At 43.8% G+C, this 24707-nt stretch overlaps 3 protein-coding genes across 4 annotated transcripts in view; 2 read left to right on the top strand and 1 right to left on the bottom strand.

The window, feature by feature from the left end:
* The window catches only part of mpped2 (metallophosphoesterase domain containing 2b), a 35997-nt gene extending 28096 nt beyond the window's left edge, over positions 1–7901 (bottom strand). The window contains exons 1-2 of one of the 2 annotated variants that reach the window (XM_072663230.1): positions 7523–7901; positions 4492–4727 (exon numbers count right to left, since the gene is read on the bottom strand). In XM_072663230.1, the coding sequence (XP_072519331.1) occupies positions 4492–4619 (128 nt within the window). In that variant the 5' untranslated portion in view covers positions 4620–4727; positions 7523–7901. The remainder of the gene's footprint in view (positions 1–4491; positions 4728–7522) is intronic. The other variant, XM_072663229.1, reaches the window with a different exon arrangement.
* prmt7 (protein arginine methyltransferase 7) overlaps positions 1–24707 on the top strand; it is a 522441-nt gene that overhangs the window by 257461 nt on the left and 240273 nt on the right. The window lies entirely within an intron of this gene.
* Positions 4638–24707, top strand: part of LOC140541526 (neuron navigator 2-like) — an 86919-nt gene continuing 66849 nt past the window's right edge. The window contains exons 1-2 of the mRNA XM_072664196.1: positions 4638–4645; positions 7625–7939. Coding sequence (XP_072520297.1) covers positions 4638–4645; positions 7625–7939 — 323 coding nt within the window. The remainder of the gene's footprint in view (positions 4646–7624; positions 7940–24707) is intronic.

Here is a 24707-nt window from a genome sequence, read left to right as displayed (position 1 = left end):
ACCCCATTATACACATAAGACATACGCACTGCTGTGCTTCCAACACACTGCTCAGGACAGACACTGTGAGGCTTCATCACATCACAATAATCAAGGCTTTGGTTTGGTCTCTGGATTTTGTGAGGATTTCATTTCTAACCAGCCGTTATTCAAGTGTAAAGACGTGGTGGGAGAGCATTTCCTCACATGAATGTTTAAAAATAGAGGCGCAAACGCAGTCCAAGCACTAGAGCCATTGTTCTTCAGTAAAAAGCTCCATACTGCAGACCCTAAACAGAGAACTTCCAAGAACTTTCCTCACTGCTACAGGCGGGGAATAATGTCCGACACGCTGATGCCTAGAGGACGCTGTGCTAGAGCACAGCGGTAAAAACAAAGGCACGGAACTGGACTGGGCTTAACAAAACACGTCCTGATTGGATAAGACAGCTTTATGCATACTTTAGCCACTGTTAGAAAATGAGATGTGGGTGGACGACATGGCATAAATATAATATCACAGAAATGCTTGTGATCAGCTATATTGACAAAAGTATTGGGATACCTGCTCGTTCACGGCTTCTTCTGAAATCAAGGGCATGGCAAAAAATAAAAAATAAAGTGTTTATCCTGCTTTTGTTGGAGAAACTGTCTCCGTAACCGAAGGCACTGCTGTAAGGATTTGATTGCATTCAGCAACAATAGCGTTAGTGAGGTCAGGATGTTGGATGATCACCAGCTCACCTCATTCCTAACTAGCTGCTCCACAGCTCAATGCTGCTGGGGGGTTTTATACCCCTCCATGGCATTAGGCAGCATGACGCCAATAGATTCATGCTGATCTGCTCCAGAGGGTCCTATTCTATTGGTAGTACTTCTTTACAGGGACTAGACAAGCTGCGCGTGTGTGTGTGTGTGTGTGTGTGTGTGTGTGTGTGTGTGTGTGTGTGTGTGTGTGTGTGTGTGTGTGCGCACGCATTTGCACATCTGTATTAGCAATGGGTGTAGCTAAAAGTGGCTGAATTCATTCATTTGAAGGGGTGTCCACCAATATTTTGATTTTGTCCATTTCACATTGCTTAGGTTGGAAAGGACTAGAGGAGGCATTGTCCACTGGCCAATGTTCACACACTGCACTACTCAAAATCCAATTAAGCAGAAGCGATTATGCTCCCTTAGCAGTAAAACATGCAGTGGGTCAGTGATTTAGATGTACAGACAGTACTTTATACTGTATGTAACACCTAAAAAGCATATTTTATGTGTTGTATTTTGTCCAGAATGTCATCATAATAAGGATTAATACGATCAGCATAAACGATATACTTTCCTGAGCATGTTGTAGATATGGTCAGTGCTTAATTTTATTTAATTCAATTAAAGCTGATTATTATTATACTAATACATGATTGTACAGTCTCCGGTGCAGAATAGGCAGGACATGCAACAATAGTGCAAGATCTATAGACAGGATGCATAAAACAATACATAAAAGATTATATAAATATGTTTATCTGCAAATGTGTGCATGAAGGCTTGGGGATTAAGGTCCATATGCCATCAGAGTTACTACACCAATAGTAAAATGGGGTAAATATGTAGAGCAGTGAGGTGTTGTAAATGTAAATGGAAGAGTACAGGAGGTTTAGGAGGGTATACTGAGGTAGACCAGTCTGATGTTGTAAACAGCAAATCACACATTCATAAACAGGTGTTCAGTGCACCTGTACAATGAGGAGTATAGCAGCCAGTGTTCAGGTGAGGGAACAGTACACAGCTTATGTACAGTGAGAGGGTTCCAGTTAAAGTGCAGGCAGTGCATAAAGACCACTGACCTGACACGGTATGCTGGACATTGTTTCTTAAGTCTATTGAAACTAATGAATGAAACTTTTCTCTGTGCATCAAAATATCAAACATGGATTTTGTGAACAGTGAAAACTGTGGTATTATATTTTTACCATATGAGGCCGACTACATGTATCGCTACAAAGATAGCATAGTTAACCTGACTGAATTGTATTTAATACAGCACATGAAACGTTTCCCAAATCTTCTGTATTCATACTGTGTGTATTCAGTGTTGCAATATTACCTTTTTTTAAAATCCCCATCTCACCCACCCCTGCCATTAAGTCATCATATTTATTCAACATATCGCTGCTGTCCAATGAAACACATGCATCTCTGCATGCATTTTTGTCCATGCATTTTTGTCCATTTTTGAACCCTGTAGCTGCTTCTGTACGCTGAGTAAATAAGTCTGGAGGAATGGACCAATAGAAATGCTTGAAATGACTTAAAATAGGTTATTATTTTACATTGACTTCCATTCAAAATTACGACCTTCCATGCAAAGTCACCATTTTGGAAATGCATGTTTTTTCTCCACTGGACAGCGAGGATATTTGCTAGATTAACATTTCAGCACATAACAGAACAACGAAGGATTGGAGGATTTGAAAGACGCTGTTTTCAAAATGTAGACAAAACTACAATTATTCAAATTCGATCTAAATAGTAGCTTAAAAAGTGAGCTCACACTGGAACACCTCGGGCCATTTAAAAGAAAATTAAAAACCCTTCCCTGTTGCAGAGGATCAGAGTCCATGTTAAGCAGTTTCACTTCTGTATTTACAGGACATACTAAACACGCTATTTAGGGATCAAAAACAGACGCTGCTGACCTGGCAAAAACACAGAGCCTATGGGGGACTTTGATCAGAGTACAGCTGGTAAAGGTGTGGTCAGTCTCATATTACTACTTCATTAAAGGAATGGGAGACGTCCCTGCCCAGGCATAGACCTGCAGTATTAAAAGGTGCTATGAAGGGTTTCTTTTCTTTTTGAGCGGTTTGGCTTAGAAGATCCATTTTTTGGTTCCATAAGAGACATGCAAGTCCAAAGAACCTTTAAGGTCGCTTCTTAAAACCTTTAAAAGGATCTTCACACATACGGTCCATGTCCGAATGTTTGTGGACATCCCATTTTAATGAACGCATCCCATTATTGACACAGATGTGCAAATGCACAAACACATACAGCTTGTCTAGTCCCTTGGCACCATGCCTTATTGTGTTCTCTGCAATGATGGAGCTCCATCCAACATTTTACATTTACATTTACGGTATTTAGCTGACGTTCTTATCCAGAGCGACTTACAACGTTACTCATATTACAGAGGAGGGCCAATGTAGTGTTCAGAGTCTTGCCCAAGGACTCTTATTGGTGTAGCGCAGCATAGTCACCCAGACCAGGAATCAAACCCCAGTCTCCTACGTGGTGTGGCAGCTCAGTGGCAGGTAGTGGTGTTATCTGTTGCGCCACACCAACCACTACAGCTGTACTATTTTGTTTTGGCATTTATTTAGAAACGAGGTGGGGGTGGTGCTCATTCAACACCCTGACCTAACACTCTTCTTCTCCCTGAATACAATCAAATCCTCACAGCAATGCTCACCAAAATCGAGTAGACTGCTTTCCCTGGACAGAAGAGACGGTCACCCCAACAAAAGCAGATGATCTCTTTATATTCTTACCATTGTCGGTTCTTCACATTCCCACAAAATTCCTTCCCAACATCCTGCTGTGATGGGAATTTTTTTTGTCCACAGTCGAGGCCAGGTTGCGATGTGCTAATACACATGCTTCATCCAAAACGTCGGCTCTCTGACATCTCTCTCCATCTCCCTTTTTCTCCAGAGCCTTTAATTGTGCAGTTAGGTCCCACTGGAGGCAGTGGAGGTCCAGGCTAATCAGCCTGCTCCATTCTTCTCCATCCCAACGCCCCTCATTAGACCATCATCAGCATCAGTCAATAGCCACCTCACTGAAAGCTGAGCTCTGCCCCGCAGGTCAAAGAGCCATTGTTAAGGGGCTAATCAACTGAACTAACCTTTGACCCTCCCCTGGTTAATAAGTACAGGAACACGACGGCAGCCTTGCATAGCACAAGTCCAAACATCTTCATTATCGTTATAGAACACAATGGGCACAAAAGGCCGAACCCAATGCTTTGGCAGTTCTGGTGCTGTACCGAGCCGTGACGGGGTGGTTTTTTTTATTTGTCTGTTTTTTTGTACAGGGAAAATGTGTAGGGTTAATCATCATTTAGTATTATTACATACATTTAGCTCACCAGAAAAGCCTCAGGAGGTTAATTCTCTCAGACTGGGCTTCACCTGCATTTGAGAAACCGGCCGTCTGTATTTACCCCATCAAAAACGCTTTATTTTTATGACTAAAATCCAAACATTACTCAATTTTGCAGAAAAACCTGCCTCTAAACTCTAAACTCTGGCGCCACAAAAAACTCCACCTCATCCATTGACGATCACAAACAAAACCCAGCAGGAACCACAGCCCACCAGGTGGACGTCACAAAAGCAGCCAGCTGTCCGTTCTAAACCGTCCTTTCAATCAATCAAATCAATCCGGTCAATCTGCCAATTTCAGAAACTCCTTCCGAACAGCCCCAACGGGGGCCAAACAGAGAACCCGAGGTGCACTCACATGTGTACGTGGGGGGGCTGGAAGCGGCTCTGGTTGATGTTGTAGTGCGTGAAGGCCTGGGTGGGATTGGAGCTGTACTCATCCACAGAAATGGTCACCTTCCCCTGGGAGGAGCCTTTGCGTGCCATGGCTCCGCTGGCTGGGGCATGGGCAGGTCAGTGAGCAGCAGGTCTGTCCGGCGCTGCAGGCATCCTCCAACGCCCGCCGCACTCACCTCACCTGAGCCGCGCGCTCACCTGCGGAGACGGCAGGGCCGGGAGAGAAAGGAGGGCAGTCGTTAGGTGATGTGGACGAATCGTTTCCTCCTTCTGTTGAAGAGCTTATTCGTCTATGTGCAACATGAGGGCAACCTCTAATCCTTCATACAAATAGAGAATCAATCAAGCTACTAAGAGGGAATAATATGAGATCTGTGGCTAACAAGGTCAGTATGTGTCCTAATGCTGATCCTATATTTTACGGTGGATATCGTCAGTACTAGGGCTGAGGGATATGGTAATAATATTAGATCACAATATTTAAAGACAATTTCATAATACACAATATGTATTGTGACAAATTATGCAGACAAAATAGACCAATAGCGACAGATTCTTTAAAAAAAAATGCTATTCAAATACTGAGTACAGTAATTTATCATCAATTACATTTTATTTTATGAAATATGCAGCTGGTCAGCGTTCTTTACGCACTGGAGATATCCTTAATATGCTCAAAAAAGCTATTATGGATCATAATGATTGATATGGATCATGATTTTGAGCAAATATCATTACATTGCCCACCCCTACTACATTCCAGGTATGAGACGGTCCTTGGATGGCAGTTTTTAAAACCTGCCACTACTCGTGTATTGTGTCTACGTGTCAAAATATTGCGATAAACATCACATCACGCAAACGTCTTCAAATATTGGATCAGTGCATCTTTAACATACAGCTAAACTGATCAGTCTGGATTATACTGTGAAAATCCACCCGGTTTTGGAAATACTTACCAATGAGGGTGGCTTGGTTTTAATTCAGCCCCCCACTCCCACCCTCCACCCCAATTTTATCCGTAATAACACAGTTAAGACGTAAACACAATCATTCAGAGTGGTTCGGTGCAAAGCGCTCTATTCTAGAGAAACTCGGAGGCCGAATTGTTTACAGTGGTGGTAAATGGATCCAGACGTCCGAAGCGAATGTTATTACATGAAACGGATACAGATACGCTGCCTACTGCCCTGAAGACGCTGTTTTACGAAGGTTCTGAGAAAAGGCCCTTTGTTGAAGGCTTTATTAAAGCATGTTTTGGGACAGAGAGGTTCAGAAAAGCAAAACTGTACCCAAGACATTTTTTCTCAGGTATTTATTTTCAGGTTTAATCACAATTTTACCATCATCAACATATAAAAGTGGTGTTTTTTGGATGGTAAAACATACATTCATATATACACACACACACACGTGTATAATATATATATATATATATATATATACACACACACACACACACACATACATACACACACACACACATACATACACACATACATACACACACATACATACGTGTGTATGTGTATATATAGATGGTAAAACATACATTCATATATACACACACACACATACACTTATATACATATACATACATACACACTATATATATATATATATATATATATATATATATATATATATGTGTGTGTGTATGTATATATATATATATATATATATATATATGTGTGTGTGTATGTATATATATATATATGTGTGTGTGTGTGTGTTGTAAACCTCAAATGACCACCACTGTACAGCCATCCAAGCCCATCACATTCTCACCACTTTCTTTTTAACACAACAGCAGAAAATTACACAGGAATCTGACCCAAAGCAACGTCCATCTGATAAGAGCAGACGTCAGGGTCATTCCCACTCCACAACACCTACTTTCGCTTTCCGTTATCCATCCAACCTGCTGTGTAAACCATGCAAGACGTCCACCAAGACCTTCCTGATACCTACCAGACATCCAGACATGGACACAAACACCACCACCACCAGTGAATGGTTCATTACCCAGCCCTGGAACATTGCTTATTTGCATCCGAGCTGAGCGGAAACCCTCAGACATGGTCTGGGACCGGTCCGAGACGTCCATAACAGGCAGAAACGGACAGCTATAGGGGGGTAATCTGAACTGGCCTGTCTGAAGTTCCTGCTTGTTCTGCTGTGGATTTGCCACTGTAAATATTTACCTGCCACCAAACGTAGAGTGAATTACAATGAGGGGAAGCTATCAAATGCTTCAGGGTCGCTCCAAAGCCCCTCCAAGACCCTTCCAACGTCTTCTTCAACGTCTTCTTCAACGTCTTCCACCGTTAGACCATTTTAAGGAGGAGAGGAAGAGGAGGAAGAGGAGGAAGAGGAGGAGGAGGAGGAGGAGGAGGAGGGGGGCAGGTCATCGTTCAGAAATCTTCTGAGGGAGCCATTTGCTGCAGGTCGTGCTAGCTAACCTTTCCACACAAACTTGAACTCTGCCCTCAGAGGGACCACTTGGAGGGCAGAAAGCGGGATGAAGAGCCAGTGGTCGAGAGATATGAAGACATTAGGCTCGAGGAAGCCTCCATAACCGTCTAAGCAGAGCAGAAAGCAGACGTAGTGCTGCTGGTCGTGGGGTTTTGGTACAGTAGGTTACACACAGGTTATGCAAAACCACGAAACCTGCCCTGCTAAGGCTACTGAGGCACACGAAGGTCAACAAACAGCACCGAAACCCCCCCCAAAATGACCACATACGATATCCCAGTCGTGCAACCTCTCTATCTGCCTCAAAGCAAACGTACTGCAAATGTTTCAATTAGCCACATCGCTGCTACGTTGTTTCAAAAGGTCCTCGTGCACTCCTTTTATGTGAAGAGCCACGAGCAGCACGAGCAGAGCACGAGCAGCACAAACACACACACACACAGGCAGGATGAATGAGAGAGGCTAACTAACATGTAAACTTGAAGGCTGGGGGACGTTTAAAGCCATTAGAAACCCACCTCCAGCCGACCCCTTTCTGCCCCTCTTGCCCCTGACGTGCTGAGCCACCCGAACTCACCGCTGCTTTGTGCCTCGCTCTCCTCTCCCTCTTTTTCCCACAGCGGTGTTTTGGCTTTTCTCCCCCTTACAAAAACGACCCTTTCCCCTCTGCGCGAGCTCACGGGTCCGCTGGAGCGTGCAGGTCCGGCGGTGCTGGTGGAGAGACGTCTGCGTTTTTCGGACGGGGGGGCAGCCGGAGAGGTGGAAAGGGCAGAAACCTTCGACCCCCGGGGGTCTCTGTGCTCTGCTGTGGCGCTGAAATGCGACAGACAGACGAGGAAGGAGGGAGACGGAGCCCAGCAGAGACTCGATGTCGTAGGAGAGGAGGAGGAGGAGGAGGAGGTGGAGAAAAAAGAGGAGGAAGACGAGGAGGAGGGGTCAGAGAGCACGGCAGCAGTGGCCCGCCTGCCTGCCTGCCTGCCTGCCTGCCTGCCAGCCTGCCTGCCTGCCTGCCTGCCTGCCTGCCAGCCTGCCAGCCTGCCATCACGCCCAGGTGGAGGAAGTTAGGGCTGAGAAACTGCAGATAGCCCATGCAAATGCACCCAGCCAGGTGTGGTAAAAGGGCTGGGTTATGACCTGCAGTGTGTGCATGAGGAACATCATAGAAAATGAATGGACAAAAGTATTGGGACACTTGCTGATTGATTGTTTAATCTGAAATTAAGAGTATATATATTAAAAAAGAGTGAGAAGAAGCACCAACACACTCCTCCACAGGTCAATGTCTATGGGAGGGGGGAGGGGGCTTTGTCCCCTCTATCCCACGCCTGGCATTAGGCACTGGTCTAAGAGGCTCAAGGTCTATCTGCTCCAGAGAGTCCTATTCTATTGGCAGTGTGTGCGCGCACATGTCCACATGTGTCAGTAGCTGAATGCATTCATTAGAAGGCGTGTCCACAAACATTTGGACATACAGTGTGGAGCAGAATCCGATTTAAAGGGGGATTTCAGTTTGTTTGAAATATCTGCCTGATTCATGTATCGGGATGGAAATAGTCATTCAGGGACGTTTGGTGTGAAATGGGTCATCGTGGAGAAATTTATACTGGTTTCGATGTTTTTTTATGATGGTGGTGAATGGAACCAGAGGTCACCATGACTCCCAATACATATATCGACATTTTATTTACAGTCCAAAGCGAACAGTGAGGCTATACGTGTCGTCTGAGTTTTATATTTGTTGTTAATAGTCCTAAAATCATAGTGAAAACATGAAAAAACAAGTTTTCTTTCAGGACACTTTCAACACCCTGCATGTTGACCTACATCTCCGCCACGTTTTAAGAGAGGCCAAAGGCCACGACCTTTCTTGAAACTATGGTAAATCAATCTTTCAGGGATTAGAAAGTGTAATTTTATTATAAATAATTGATACATTTATTTTAAATATTAATATTATGTAATGTAGCTTTTTACATTTACATTTCTCAGACTTTATATATATATTAAATCAATATATTAATATATATTAAAGCAACAATCCAAGGTTTTATTTGCTTCAAAAGAGATGGTGCACAATTTTGCAAACATTACCGCCTATAGACGTCTATGGCGCATAGAAGAGGACCACAAAACTGCTGCTGTTTTTATACCACTAATATAAAATGATATTCTCCAACACTTGTGCTGTCATTTCCATCCTACGGTGAGACCTGATGAAGGACAGAATGCCTGTAATTCTATAACACGCCTGGGATTTTTACTGGGTCTTACTGCTGTGCTCTCGTTCGAATGTTGTAGGTGGTGATGGTTTTTTTTAAATACCCGCCTTTCTCCCTTTCAGGTGTAAAAAGAGAGGGTACCAAAGCTAGTATGGCTTCTAAAGGTTCTATTTAGAACCAAAACGAGGTTCTGTGGCTTCTAACAGTCGCTAAAGTATTTTCTTGGCCCATATAAACACATGATAGAGGGGATATGGCCCTGCACGTAGCCGTTACCTTAGCAAAACAACCCTTGAAGAAAAGCTATATGTTCCACTGTTTGTGGACACCTCTTCTAATGAGTGCATTCATCATCTTTAGGTTGCACCCATTGCTGACATAGATGTGCAAATGCACACACACACAGCTTGTCTAGTCGCTGTAGAGAAGTACTGCCAATAGAATAGGACTCTCTGGAGCAGATAAACATCATGACCCTTTGGGCTCCATGCTGCCTAATGCCAGGCGTGGGCTAGAGGGGTATAAAGCCCCCTAGCATTAAGCTGTGGAGCAGTGGAAGAGCTGTGTTCTCTGGAATGATGGTGGTGATCGATGCAATACTTTGGAGAGAAGTTGGGGAGCTGGGGACAATGAGGTGGAGTGGTGATTGTCATCCAACACCCTGACCTCATTAATTCTCTGGACAGTCTGCTATTAGTAAACCCTTTTTAAATAGAGGAAGAAATAAACTATAAATGAGTAGCTGTCCCAATACTACATATATATTATTCTCTCTCTCTCTCTCTCTCCATATATATATATATATATATTATTCTCTCTCTCTCTCTCTCTCTCTCTATATATATATATATATATTATTCTCTCTCTCTCTCTCTCTCTATATATATATATATATATTATTCTCTCTCTCTCTCTCTCTCTCTCTATATATATATATATATATTATTCTCTCTCTCTCTCTCTCTCTCTATATATATATATATATATTTCTGCACACAGTAATCTTAAACACTCACTATATGCAAATCTAGGTCTTCCTTGAAGCCCACCAGGATCCCATATCTAGCTTTATATGCACCAAAATCATATTAACATTTCTTAAAACTGTAAAAATGATTTTTGAGGGAGAATAATAGGACATTTCCTTCCATGCAAATGCCACACACACACACACATACACACGCACACACACACACATACACACACAATTGACTCAGGCACTCATTTGCTTCCGCAGGGACTTGGTTGTCATTATTGATGTGAGAGGTATGTGTGTGTGTGTGTGTGTGTGTGAGGGAGGGAGGGAGTGAGGGAGAGAGAAATAGAAAGAGAGAGAGAGAGAGAGAGAGAGAGAGAGAGAGATGGGAGAGGTATTCTTTGAGGAACAGAGGGTGATGGAGGCAGGGAAGGCACACTGACAGAAGGTTTCACTTCCATGGCAACCAGGCGGCAGTGCGTTTCATGCCTTCTGTCTGAAAGCTTTGTAGAGAGTGTGGCACCATCGGCTATGCGCTCTCCCCCTGCTGCTGAAAGGGAGAGAGAGAGAGAGAGAGCATCACTTACACACTGCTGTTTTCCTCTCCCGGAGCAGCGGCAGCTAAACTGAAGCATGAGGACTGCGGTCATTGCTTTTCTTTTGTAGGTCATCGAACTATCTAAGATCGAAGCCCACATTCACCAAAACCCTCAAAAAAGCCAGACCCCCTCTCCCTCTCCTGTTTACACAGATCTGAATCACAAAACCGGTCCTACTTGGAGACGCTTCACAGAACGGAGATATGTTTAAGAATTTACAGCATGATACAATATTTAAGCGTGGAAATGCTGTTTTATTAAACACTTTATTCCCCACGGCGTCTCTTTTGGCAGTAAATGTCACGACTCATAAACTAGAAGCTTCACGCGTCTGAAAAATCCTTCTCCATATTTATTTTCCGAAGCCAAAAGGCTCTTTATATGAGAGACAGTCGTGTTTCTGTATCATCATGTCCTTATAAGACCCCTAAAATCACTCCAGGGCAAAGAAAAGAGAGCTGGAAATGTGAGAGACCACAGAACAACCTTTTACACTATAAGTCCAAATGTTTGTGGACACCCCTTGCCCTTGTGGGCACCCATTGTTGACATAGATGTGCTTGTCTGGTCCTTGTAGAGAAGTCCTGCCAATAGAATAGGACTCTCTGAAGCAGAGTAACAAACATGAACCTATAGGCACCAGGCTGTCTAATGCCAGGCATGGGCTAGAGTAGGGGGTATAAAGCCCCCCAGCAGCATTAAGCTGTGCAGCAGTGGAAGAACTGTGCTGTCTGGAATAATGGTGGTGCTCCACACAGTACTTTTGTGTAGGGTGATTATCCAACATCCTGATCTCTCCTGATCCTGACACGCTCTTGTCGCTGAATGCAATCAAATTCTCACAGTAATGCTCCTCCAAAATGTAGTAGAAAGCCTTCTTCCCTCAACAGTAAAGACAGTTATATCGGATTATATCAGATTTCAGAAGAAACAGTGAATGAGCAGGTGTCCCAATACTTTTGTCCATTTATATTCATGAAGAAGCTTGTTTTTTAGGCCTTAAAAAGGGTTCTTCACCCTCACACATCTCTATTATAATGGTTCTTCTATGGCATTGCTCAAGGAACCCTTTAACTCTGTGGGAATGATGCCAAAATAAAAGGATTACTGGAGTAAGAAATAAAAAAAGAAAAGTTATTTTGTACAGTACAGTCCACTGCACTGAACAGATGGCCAAGGATTGACCTTCGAAGTAATGATTAAAAGAAGAGATCCATAATCCCAAGGAGATGAATCAATACCCCCTAATTCAACAGACTCTATAGCAGGCTCTATAGCAGAGGACACGCGGCCCTGGCTGACCCCTGCAGGGATGCAACAATTGTAGAAGCCTTCCAGCAAGTGCCCTGCAGAAGGTGACTGACTGCTTGCAGATGGGGTAGATGATGGAGAAGCGTAATGTACCATTTGCCACTTCATTTACGAGCTTATTGCTGATAAATGTGGAATCGGACCAGTTTAACTGCTCTACAGGTCGGAGAGCAGGTCCACCATCCAGAAATGTCCAGCCAAGAGTGGCTCTGTCGCCAGAACATGACCGTTGACCAAGGGCTAGATAACACATAACAGATGGTATACAGTCTCTAACTGTACACCAGCAAGGTGGAGCCACAAGGTAGGGGTTTCCAATAAAGTGGCACTGTAGTGTGTGTGCGGCCTGCTATTAGTGGAGTTGCCAAGAGCAGCTCTGTGGTCAGAAACTGACCAGTGATAAAGGGCTAGAGGGTTGCTGAAATGTTGTGGACACCCCTTCTAATTAATGCATTTAACAATTTGCTGACACAGATGTGCAAATGCACACACACACAGCCCATGCAGAGAAGTACTGAATACCAATAGAATAGGACTCTCTGGAGCAGATGAACAAACCTATTAACCTATCGGCACCATGCTGTCTAATACCAGGCGTGGGCTAGAGGGGTGTAAAGCCCCCCGCATTGAGCTGTGGAGCAGTGGAAGAGCTGGTTAAGTTGGAAAGTTGGGGATGATGAGGTGGGCTGGTTATCATCCAACATCCTGACCTCTCTAACTCTCTTGTCGCTAAATGCAATCAAATCCTCACAGCAATGCAAAATCTAGTAGAAGGCCTTCTTCCCTCTGCTGTAGAGACAGTTACTCCAACAAAAGTTACCCTTGTTTTTAGAAAAGCAATAAATGAGCAAGTGTCCCAATACTTTTGTCCATTTATCCTATTAGTCAACAGGCCGCTACTGTAGTAGTTGTGCACTTTTCTGAGTTGAAACCTTACCCTGCACCTGTTGTATCTAACGAGGTAAAGCTCATATGAGTCTCATAGCTTAGTAAGTAGATTTTGGGGGCTGATAAAAATGGCGAACAGACACTGCAGCAATAATTTACTCTGACCCGAATGCTTCATCTCCAAGAAGCAAAATATAAACCAGGCTGCTACTGGTGCTGCATCATCACAGACTGAAATATAAACAAGTAATTCTTACCACTCAAAAGTTCACATCTGAGGCCTATTTGCAAATATAGACTCAAATGCTGTGTGTGTGTGTGTGAAGCTCATGAATCACATGATTCAAGCCAACAAGTGAATCGGTTCTTTTTTCTTCTTTGTCTTTGTAATTGCTGCTGATTTGATAATGATCAGGCGTGCTTCTGGTGTAGATCATCCAGTGGCAACATGTCACAACATGCTATAAATGATCTAATGCTGTTTTCTTCTTGACCTCTGTATCTCGGACATTCGGTTTGACCCCTTCGGAAGAGGAGGTGCTGGCGACCTTTGACCTGCTCAATAATTACAGGAGGACGTCAGAGGAATCTGTAATGATGTCATCTGCAATTGCTCAAATGGACCCTTGGGGAAAGGGAATTTAGGCATTGCTTTAAAGGCTGCAGCTAATCATCGTGAAAGACAGGAATCAATAAGAAACAAAAGTGAACTCTTACAACACCTAGGAGCTTTAGTCTGCACTTATCCTGACATTCATGTTAAATACATGGCTTAAAAAACGGGAATATCAAAGGGCCTTTGGTTCCTCTGCAGGGCCTATTGGATACTAAGGCTGCACTGTAGCGGTCCGGTCTCGTTAGACCCGCTACGGTTAGACCCACTAACACTTAGCATCGTATAATCTGCACACATGATTCACAGTCGCCTCAAACCACGCCAAGGAGGTTGTCTTATAGCTGTAGCTGCCAAATAATGTTGGAATCCATGTGAACAAGTCTGAAACAAACTCTTCGCTATGCTAACGGCAGACGAGCTATAGCCGTGGTCTTCGCATATAGGACGAAATACAGTCACAAAATCATGAACACAGTCCAGCACAGCTGTTAAGCATCAGCCATTAATACAATATAGTGAAGGTAATCCTAGCTTCCACTAAGCAGCGAGGCTGTGCTAACACTGCGGTAGCAATGCTGGACAGGCCTAATAGCTTGGCTGTGCTAATGCCGCAGTAGCGATGTTGGATGAGCCCGGTAGCCGGGCCATGGTAACGCAGCAGTAGCGACGTTGGACGAGGCCCGTAGCCGCGGTAACGATGTTGGACTCAAGGATGCTACACGTTATTATGCTACAGTTAAAGAGCACTAAACTAGCGGTTCTTGTACTTTTTAGATACAGCCTCTCCACCAATTTCTGTACTGCAAATAACAGACCCAGGATCTTTAGGCATAAAAGTGATGCAAATATGGAGCCGATCAGCCAATCCCTAAGCCATTAAGCCCTCCCACTGAACCGCGCTGAGAACCGTTCGGTGGAAAAGTGGCCAAAAACATCAGAGTCTAAATGAAATAAAATTGCACTGTAATTATAAAACCTGCCTGTTACAAACCACTTACACACTGCGACCTTCCAAAGTGACCACTGCCCTTTCCCGTACTAACCGCGAATACATGCTGACACTCATCTTTCTCTGTGTCTTTTGTGTAGATCTTTTGCCGTTAAGCTGGTAGTGTTTCTTAACTGTAGAAGCATTGAAACCATTAGACCTCCATGGTTGATGAAGGTCTCTTATTTTCTCTCTATGATACTTAAGTGCAGTGACTTAAGTGACCATACACTGTACATAAGCATGTAATCCCTCCTGGTTAAGCTGGTTGACCAGCATAGAGTAAGTTAGATGGCTTAGCTGGTCTACCAGCATGACCAACCTGGTCAAACAGTTTGACCAAGCTTGCTGACCACCCTGCTCCACTAGCATGACCAAGCTGATTGACCATTAATGTGTTTATTAATGGTTGCTAAATAGGTCATAATTACCTTAATAATCATAGGGTGCATACCAGTATGTAATACTAAAGTAGTGGTCCCTAAAGTGGTGGGCAGCAGGCGACACTTCATCACTTCCTGTTAGTACAACACAGATTCCTACTTAAATACTGGGTGTACTAACCTGCCTGACAAAAGTATTCGGACACCTGCTAATATGTTGCTTGCTTTTGTTGGAGTAACTGTTTCTACGGTCCAGGTAAGGAATGCTTTCTACCAATATTTTCAAGGAGGATTTGCATTGCTGTGAGGATTTGATTGCATTCAGCGTTAGTGTTAGCGTTAGTGAGGTCAATATGTTGGAGAATCACCACACCACCTCATCCTTAACGTACTGGATGAAGCATTCACCATCCATCACTCCAGAGAACAGCTCTTCCACTGCTCCACAGCTCAATGCTGGGGGGCTTTATACCCCTCTAGCCCACACCTGCATTTGGCAGCATGGTGCCAATAGGTTCATATTTGTACATCTGCTCTAGAGGGTCCTATTCTATTGGCAGTGCTTTTCTACAGGGACTAGACAAGCTGTGCAATGGGTGCAGCTTACAGTAGCTCAATGCATTCATTAGAAAGGATGTCCACAAATATTCGGACATATAGTATATTTGGACCTCACAGTAATAAGAGTGTGGCACACAATCGGGACACGCATAATAAGGGCACGCATTCATCCATACAGCTCAGATCTTACTGTGTGTTCTCCACCTGTCAGTTTGACGTAGAGGAGGCTCCCTCAACGGCAGTTCTTTCTAGAAATTCTCAGATTTACCTCTCTTTACAAGATATGTTGGCTTCAGTGTTGTTCAAAAAGCCTCTGAGGTTCCACCCGTTTCGAAGACGCCTCCTGTTTGGGGCCGTGAGCAAACACAGGCCCTCACGAACATGGCTGGACTCATAATAGGCCATGGCCTCTCCAACACCTTTCGAATGTCTGGGAAATTAGAAGCCTTGTGTGGAGTTTTACACCGAATCCTGTTCCTTTTCTTCGTGACATCTGATGAGTTTGATGCAGCGGGGGAAAGTAAATCTCGCCCAGCAAATGAAGTATTGATCTGCAGCCCTCTGGCCTTGGCAGCACCTTGTCCTCAACGCTGCGAATGACTGACTTTTACTGAAGGCCACGGAGAAAAGAGAGAGAAAGAGGCTGGGAGAAGGTGGAAGAAAGAGATAGACAGATACAGAGAGAACTGATAGATGACTGAAGGATGTGTCATGTGTCTCCGTAAAGATCTTTAGGGCCCTAGCTGCTCTCCTGCCTTGCCAGTCATCTCCTGACCTCTGTCTCTCTCGATCCTGACTCAATTATTTTTACTGTCATTAATCATTGATGTTGTCAGAAAGGGTTTATCAAAGGAGCGAGGTTAGACGTGCTACACAAGTCACACAGCAGGAAAGGTGGGCAGTGATGGAGTGCAGGAGAGAGCGTGAAAACCAAGGCCTCATCCCAGTTCAGAGAAATACCATGGCTCTTCGTCTTGAGCTGGCCACTAACGTCACTATCACTTGCACTAGATGACCAATTACACACATACACTTTACCTAATCATTGTTATGCATACAATTTATGGCATTTTCTACAGTACAGCTACTTACACTTGCATTTCTACACTCAAATAAATGATTGGGTCATTTTCATAACCCAGTGCTGGGTCACTAAATAACACAACACCCACCGGGTTATATGAATAACTCAAGAGGCTAAAAGTCATGTGGTCAGCACACCACCTTTTATTGAAACTACTTTTTGTTTCCCATTTTAAAATGGTATATTATTGTATATTATATCATTTTCTTAATAAAACTAACTCATTATTTGACTCATTATTTGTTAAATGGGATACCAGAAGAAATACTGTACAACCCCCATTATTCCCAAATACCCCATTAAACTCTTTAATGTCCAAATATTTATGGACACCCCTTCTCTAATAAATGCATTCAGCTACTTCAAGTTGCACCCGTCGCTGACACAGATGTACAAATCCACACACAGAGCTTGTCTAGTCCCCATAGAGAAGTACTGCCAATACAATAGGACTCCCTGGAGCAGATCAACATGAACCTATTGGCACCATGATGCCTAATGCCAGGTGTGGGCTATAGAGGGGTATAAAGCCCCCCCACATTGAAAAAAAAACAGCCCATGATTTGGATAGAAAAGACGATCCACAAGTTTTTAGAGCACTTAGCACTTAGCATTTAGCCTAGCCTCTAAACCTCAGTCAAGAAGACAGCAGGAAAACAGTTTTATGCGAAAAGAGAGAAGGTCAACATTTCTCGAGCCAGAATCAGTGCCGGCCCAAGCCTTCATGGCCCAAGCCTAAGCAGATTTTCATTTGGGGCCTCCCCAATACCACCACCTCAGAACCAGAGACTACACTGTGTGTGTGTGTACCGTATCCACTATCATTAGCATTATCTGCATTTGCCCAACAGTGGCAGCAGCCAACAGCAGAAACTGATAAACCTAGTATTGGTGTGCCAACTATGAAAATATCTATTAATACAATTAATATAAAAATTGCTTTTACCTGTGTAATGCCATTTAGTTTTATTATACAATGTTATGCTCTTGGGGGCCCACCGGTGGCATCGGGGCCCTAAGCGGCTGCATAATTCGAGTATGACTTGGGCTGGCTCTGCTTAGAATGTATTGATAGGATTGTGGTAGGGGTCTGAAAGAATGCATTAGCATCCCCTAGGGTATCCAGTTGTATCCAAAAGGGTCATTTACAGCATTTAGCATCTTATCCAGAGCGAGCTTCTACCTCCAAGCCTAGACACTACTAAACACCAGTCAATATGGAGACCATAGTACCCTACTCTTCGCCCAAGTACTCTTGGAAGAGGAGGGTCTTCAGTCTGGGTTTGAAGCGGCGAGCGTTGGACTTCCAGGGGAAGTTCGTTCCATCGGTTCGTTGGGTGCAGGACAAAAAAAAAGCCTGGACGCTCGTCTGCCATGGATCTTAAGGGATGGCGGGTCGAGCCGAGCCGTACTTGAAGCTGGAAGGGATCTTGGTGCAGATCGGCTTTTGAACATCGCCTACAACCTCAACCTCACCAGCCTTTTGCAGATAAAACTGGACAATCCTCGAGTATGGGTAGTGAGAGCAGGGCCTTCTTCCTTTCCAGATCGGAATCAGATCCAATAAGCTGACACTCCACGGTCTGACAAGTCCACGTCTGGTGCTCTCCCCTGACATGGCGCCCCCTTAAATGTCATCAATCTGAGACACCTTCCTGGAGAATTTATGAGTCTCCTATAGCATGCATGTAAATACCGCCTTGCGCACGAGGCATTTAGTGGACTGAGAGTGCTCTCATGCATTTTAATAGCTCATTTCTGGTACATATTTGGGGAAAGCAGCTCGCGGAGAACGGCGGCGATATGCATCTTCCTGTGGCGCGCGCCACGGATTTGCTGCTGTAAATTACGGCTGGGCGCTGACAGCTGTTGGAGCCATTAGGCGTTTGCGTTCTGCAGAGGGGCGAGTGAAGGTGGCCCTGGCCCGGTGCGGGGACGGGCCGTTTGAGGAATTATGATACTCAATTTCACATCAGTGACAAACTCCCCTCCAGTGTCATAAAAAACAATCACGGCCTTCGCACTCGCCTCCATGCCAGAGTCGTCCGTCAAAATGAGCTTATGAATATGGATGCGGTGAGGTGGACCCTGCTGGCTTTGGGTTTATAGTACCGGGACTTGTTTTGTGTACAGGCAGAATTTCCTACTGCACAGATTTTTTTCAGAATTTCCACTCAGTAACATGCAGACTGGTGTGAAATGGGTTATTGTAGAATTGGGGAACTGTACAACTAAAAGGAGGCTCTAGTACCCTGTTGGGCCTAGAGATGAGATACAGCTTACAGCTTCCGTAAGCCGTCCTGCAGCACGTTTACCCACAGCTGTTGCGGCTGGACACTCGTAGGTTGTCGAAGCAGGCATCCCAGCTGGTCCCAAAAATGCTCGGCCATGAGAGCCAACACAAATGAGGCCGCAAGATGTCCTGCACATGTCGCTGAGCTGTTACTGTCCCTTGTATCACTACTAGAGCTGTCGTATGTGACGGCTCTCCAGATCATCACAGCAGCAGTTGGGGCAGTGTGTCGCTCCACAGCAAAGGCAGGATTGAAGCGCTCTCCAAAGGGCCTCTATACTATACAACTGGACCGTCGCCGGGTCCCGAACAGAACCTGAATTTGTTCTGCTCAGGTTTCTCATTCATGACAACGGTGGCTGGCTATCATCTGGGTGAGTATATATACATATATATATATATATATGCTCACCCAGTAATTACTAATTAATTAAAGCTGCTTTGTGACGACAACAGTTGTAAAAAGCTATACAAATATATCTGACTTGACTTGACTTGACTAATGCACCCAGATGACAGCCAGCCACCGTTGTCATGAATGAGAAACCTGTACTTCTCTTGTCTTTAGCGACAAATTCAGGTTCTGTTCGGGACCCGGCGACGGTCCAGTTGTATAGTATAGAGGCCCTTTGGAGAGCCTGCCTTTGCTGTGGAGCGACACACTGCTCCAACTGCAGCTGCTGTTATGATCTAGGGAGCCGTCACATACGACCGTTGTGTGTATATATATATATATATATATATCATATATCATGATCATTTACATTTTAATTATTTAATTATTTAGAAAATCAGCAGCACTGGCCTTTATTATTATATACAGACCCAGCTTCACCTCCATGATTTCACTGTAAATATGATATTAGCATTAATTCCCTTCAATCAATTATACTGGAGATCTGACAGACTATAGATGGTCAGTCAACGCTGGGAATTTCTATGTACCCTTATGCAGTGAACTTTACAGCAGCAGCATATCTGTATCAGCCCATGAAGATGCTGGGATGAAGAACGTAACTGAACAAAGCTGGTGTACCGGCTTTGATTGTGAAAGACCCAGAAGATCCTGGTGTAGGAGCAGTACCGTAGGTATTCTGGTAGAGGTTCTGGTTATATATAGGCTGGCTGTGGCTTTGAGGTGCGCTCTGTGAACAGCGTGCACCAACATATCAGTTTAATGCTCCTTTACAGCCCAGGCCTACGCTGCACTCCCTCCAGGATTATAATATAATATATATAAAATAGCGGGGAATTCATTACAACCATCAATACTCTATACATAAAGCCAGCGGAGCACAGCAGTTTAATGTCTCGTGCATATTGAGCATATTCTGCCTGAGGGTAAACTCTGCCAGTCCAGTACTCAGTCAGGTTGGAGTCTGCAGCTGCTGCTGCTGCTGCTCCAGTCTGGCACCTCAAATCAGAAACTGGTGGAGGAGTCATGTTTAGCTTTACCTTCTTATGCAACACACTCATGCAACAACTCAAAGTTCATGACGGTGCACACCCCTGCAAAAGAACAGCTCATTAAATTCAAATACTTAAAATCAAAAGGGTTAAAATGCAAATAAAGTAATTTAGAGTGGGTTTAGTGTGAATGTCTCCACTCTAGAGAAACGTCCCCAGTCAGAATTATCCGCTGTGCTGATGAATGAAACCAGCTGTCTGAAGAGTGTAGTGTAATAGTTGGGGATGATGAGGTGGGAGGTGGTCATCCAAAATCCTGAGCTCACTAACATTCTTGTCACTCAATGCAATCAATCAAATCCTCACAGCAATGCCCCCCCCCCAAAAAAAAGTAGAAAGCCTTCTTCTCAGGACAGTAGAGACAGTCACTCCAACAAAAGCAGGATCAGCTCTTTTTAATACCTCTGATTTCAGAAGAAACAGTGAACGAGCAGGTGTCCAAATACTTTTATAATTTAATTACAAAAAAAAAACAATAGTTGTACCAAACTATTTATGTAAAGCAGGGCTAAGTGTGCAGTATAAGGGGTCTCCACTGCCGGGACATTAATCCAGCGCTGCCAACCCTGCAGATTCCATCGAGCAGTTTTTGAGAAAATACAGTTTGGGAGGCAGAAACAAAGAGGATGAGGAATGATGTGAGGATAAAGACTCGGGCCTTCCCTCTCCAGCGCCACCCTTCATTTCCATGCCGCCATTCGGCCCACCGTTCCATCAGGACGGGGCGTCGGGTGTGCGCTGCCAGAACGAACACTCCATCAAAGAGCACATTAAACCGCCGCTCTGTATTCATGAGTGAGCCGGACTAAATCTGTATGGAGAGCCTATAGACTCCTCAGTATTCAAATCAGGCCTTTCTCCCAGCCCGCCACCCCGCGCTGCTGGCCGAGGGAGTGTGTGAGGCTTGTCTCAGTCTGTGTAAAACTGTCACACAGCAGCCAGAGGTGATGTTAGTGCACTCATCCGTGCTCTGAGCTTTCTGTGAACAGATTTGCAGGGCTCAATACTCTGGCTGTGTGTGAGGAGCTCGTGTGATACTCGATTATCATAAGGCCTGGGATTCCAGTGACCCCTGACGCCGCTGTTTTACACACTTAACAGTGGGCTATACGACAACAGGTACGCAAGGCGCTAGTTACGGGAAAGGCATCGATTGGTTCGAATAGCCAGAATTGAGGTCCCAGTATGTTACAGGAGGGGCGCTGTGTCCCAAATCTGAGACTTGTTAATACTTAATTACAATAAATTGCAATTGTACTATGTGGACAAAAGTATTGGGACACCTGCTGCTGAATAATTTCCTCATTCATCTGAAATCTCCACATTACCGCAGTTCAACTGACATTCTAAACTCGACACAATACAAATATTACCTTACTCAAAATACACTAGATGGACAAAAGTATTGGGACACCTGCTCATTCATTGTTTCTTCTGCAGTCAAAATGTATTCAAAAAAGCTTATCCTGCTTTTGTTGGAGTAACTGTCTCTACTAGATTTTGGAGCAGCATTGCTGTGTGGATTTGATGGATTGCATTCAGCGACAAGAGCGCTAGTGAGTTCAGAATGTTGGATGAGCACCCACCCCTCATCCCCAGCTCTCCAGCTCAACCCAGAAGTACTGGATAGAGCACCACCACCATCATCATCATCATCATCATCATCATCATCATTCCAGAGAACACAGTTCTTCCACTGCTCCACAGCTCAGTGCTGGGGGGCTTTATACCCCTCTACTTGCCCACGCCTGGCATTAGGCAGCATGGTGCGAACAGGTTCGTGACGTTTATCTGCTCCAGAGAGTCCTATTGTATTGGCAGTAAAAAATAAGCACTGTGAATCTATTGTATGAATATGTAAATGGGAAAATCATAAATATTTAAGCATGTAGATTAGAGGTTTTCCAAAAATGACCAACCAAAGCCACAGGTAAATATCACCCTTCTGTTCTCCTCCAAAATGATAATCCTGCAATTAAACCCTGGAGCGGAGCGAAGCTTCCCTAGATTCCACCAGCAGCTCCCACCACGTCTGCCGCAGGGTTTTATTCAGAATTAAAGTTTACCCAGACCCCACGGTAATTAATGCCCTTTATAATGGGCAAACAGCTTGAGGCAGAGTGAGGGGGCAGAGGAGTCAGCACCTCGTAACTCCACACATCAAATCACGTGCTTTTCAAAAAAGAGGTGTTTTGATTGGTAACAGCACAGTACATCATCTCAGCCATGCTGTTATTTAATGATTTAATATAGTGTTTAATAATTTTATTGTGAACTTTTAATTTAATATGCTGTAATTTAATATGCGGGGGCAGTGGTGGCTCAGTGGGTAGAGCGCCGGGCTATCGATAACAGGGTTGTGGGTTCGATTCCTGGGCTCGGCAAGCTGCCACTGTTGGGCCCTTGATCAAGGCCCTTTACCCTCTCTGCTCCCTAGGTGCTGGAATTGGCTGCCCACCAATTCTACCCTCTCTCAAATCTCTCTCTAAATGTCCTGAGCAAAAGAAACCTAGAATGACCTAAAATGCACAAAGACAAAAAACCCCACTAACGAATAATAAGCTGTGAGCGGTGAACAGACTTTAATTGGTTAGTCTGTGCGAGAAGCTGGAGGAGGAAATGCAGGCTGTAGTGGTGGGGTAGCTAGAGGTAGCCAGCTAGCTAGCAACTAGCTGCTTGTTAAGGAACTATAATTTGGTGGGAGGAAATGCTACATTTACGACTCGATTTGTTTATTTAAATAAGAATTAAATAAGACATTTGAGGGTGTGTTTTGTGCGATTACATAAGACACTCGCCTTCGACTATTGCTTTAGGGGCTATTGCGTCCTGTTGTAGTAAAATGTTTATTATACCTTGTGTTTGTTGACAAATTATCCTTAAATAATGATTACTCAACTTAGTATTAACAACTACATAATCATTGTGTGAAACCTTGTATTTGTCAGTCCCAATACCGATTTCACACTCACATTTTGTTCCCATGTCCGTTTGTTTATTGTTGGTGTGAATTCTTGTCTTAACCCTTAATTTAATTTCGTTTAATTTAATTTAATTTAATTTAATTAATTTTTTCTAGCTAGCTGCGTTTCTGCTTGATTCCTCATACTATTAATAGCGGCGGCGTACAGCGGAGGGATACAGTGATTGTGAAAAGGCCGTGCCGTTATGGCGTACCTAGCTAATTAAACTCCACTTTGCACTCTCAGGTTTTTCTTATCTGTCTGTTGGTGTGTTTTTGTCTTTTATGCCCTTTTAGTTTAATTTGAGGTCATTCTTGTCTTTTGCTCAGGGTGTTTAGCTAGCGCTACTTTACTACTTGGTTCTCATACCGCTCATTGCAGCGGAGTGATACGTGATATTGCGTGGCCGGGAGCGTGTTATCATATCATCATAATTTCATCATAACACACGACCGTGTGTGTGTGGTCTTATATTGCTTTTATAAAACAGTTCAGAGAACTAATAAAGTAATAAGTAATTCGAGTCGTGAACGTTTTTACGTATTTAATTTAAATATAGCTAGTTCCTTAACGAGCAGCGAACTCCATTCACTCACTGCACAGCCTGCAGTTCAGCGGAGTGATACAGTGTTTATGAGCGCTTTTCAACCAATCAGCTTGCGCGGCCGGAACTACCTGTGTATAAAAGTGGATGTGAACCCCAGCCACCCTCAGATCAGCTAGATTAGGACTTAGAACTGGACCCACAGCTCAAATACATGGACATTTAATAAGTAAAGGTTCTAGCAGTGCCATAGAAGAACCACCTTTGGTTCCACAAAGAACTGTGTTTGTAATAGAGATAGGTGTAAGTGTGAGGTCCAAAAGCCCTATGGCATCACTCAGTTATTTAAATAAGGGCATATGAGGTCATTTAATAAACATTTGACCAAACCGATTCAGCCAGGTAGGGCCATGCATGTCCACAACTGTAGTGGTTCATTTGACGTCATGTTAAAAAAAAAAAAAATAAATAATAATAATAAAGCTTCTTGGCGCCCCCTGCTGTTCAGACACCGTGACCATTAGGGATACAGGATCATATTGGGGTCATGTTAGTAGGGGAAACGATGATGTAAAAATAAATAAATAACATTTAATTCAGGTGATGATTTTATTGCATTTATAATCCTACATAAAGTCATTTTCACTGTCATGCAAAAACCTCTTTACAGAAGCAGGAATAAAGCCTTATTACGTTCAGTGGAAGTGAGTAAAAAAAACAAAAACAGACTAACATTCACATTATGTGGAGATGGAGATGCACTGTTTGTTTAATGCTGATTCTGGTGGATTAAGTGGTGTTTTATAAATAT

Source organism: Salminus brasiliensis, chromosome 19 (genome assembly GCF_030463535.1).
Source record: "Salminus brasiliensis chromosome 19, fSalBra1.hap2, whole genome shotgun sequence".
Classification (NCBI taxonomy): domain Eukaryota; kingdom Metazoa; phylum Chordata; class Actinopteri; order Characiformes; family Bryconidae; genus Salminus; species Salminus brasiliensis.
This window is presented reverse-complemented; position numbering and strand designations above follow the sequence as displayed.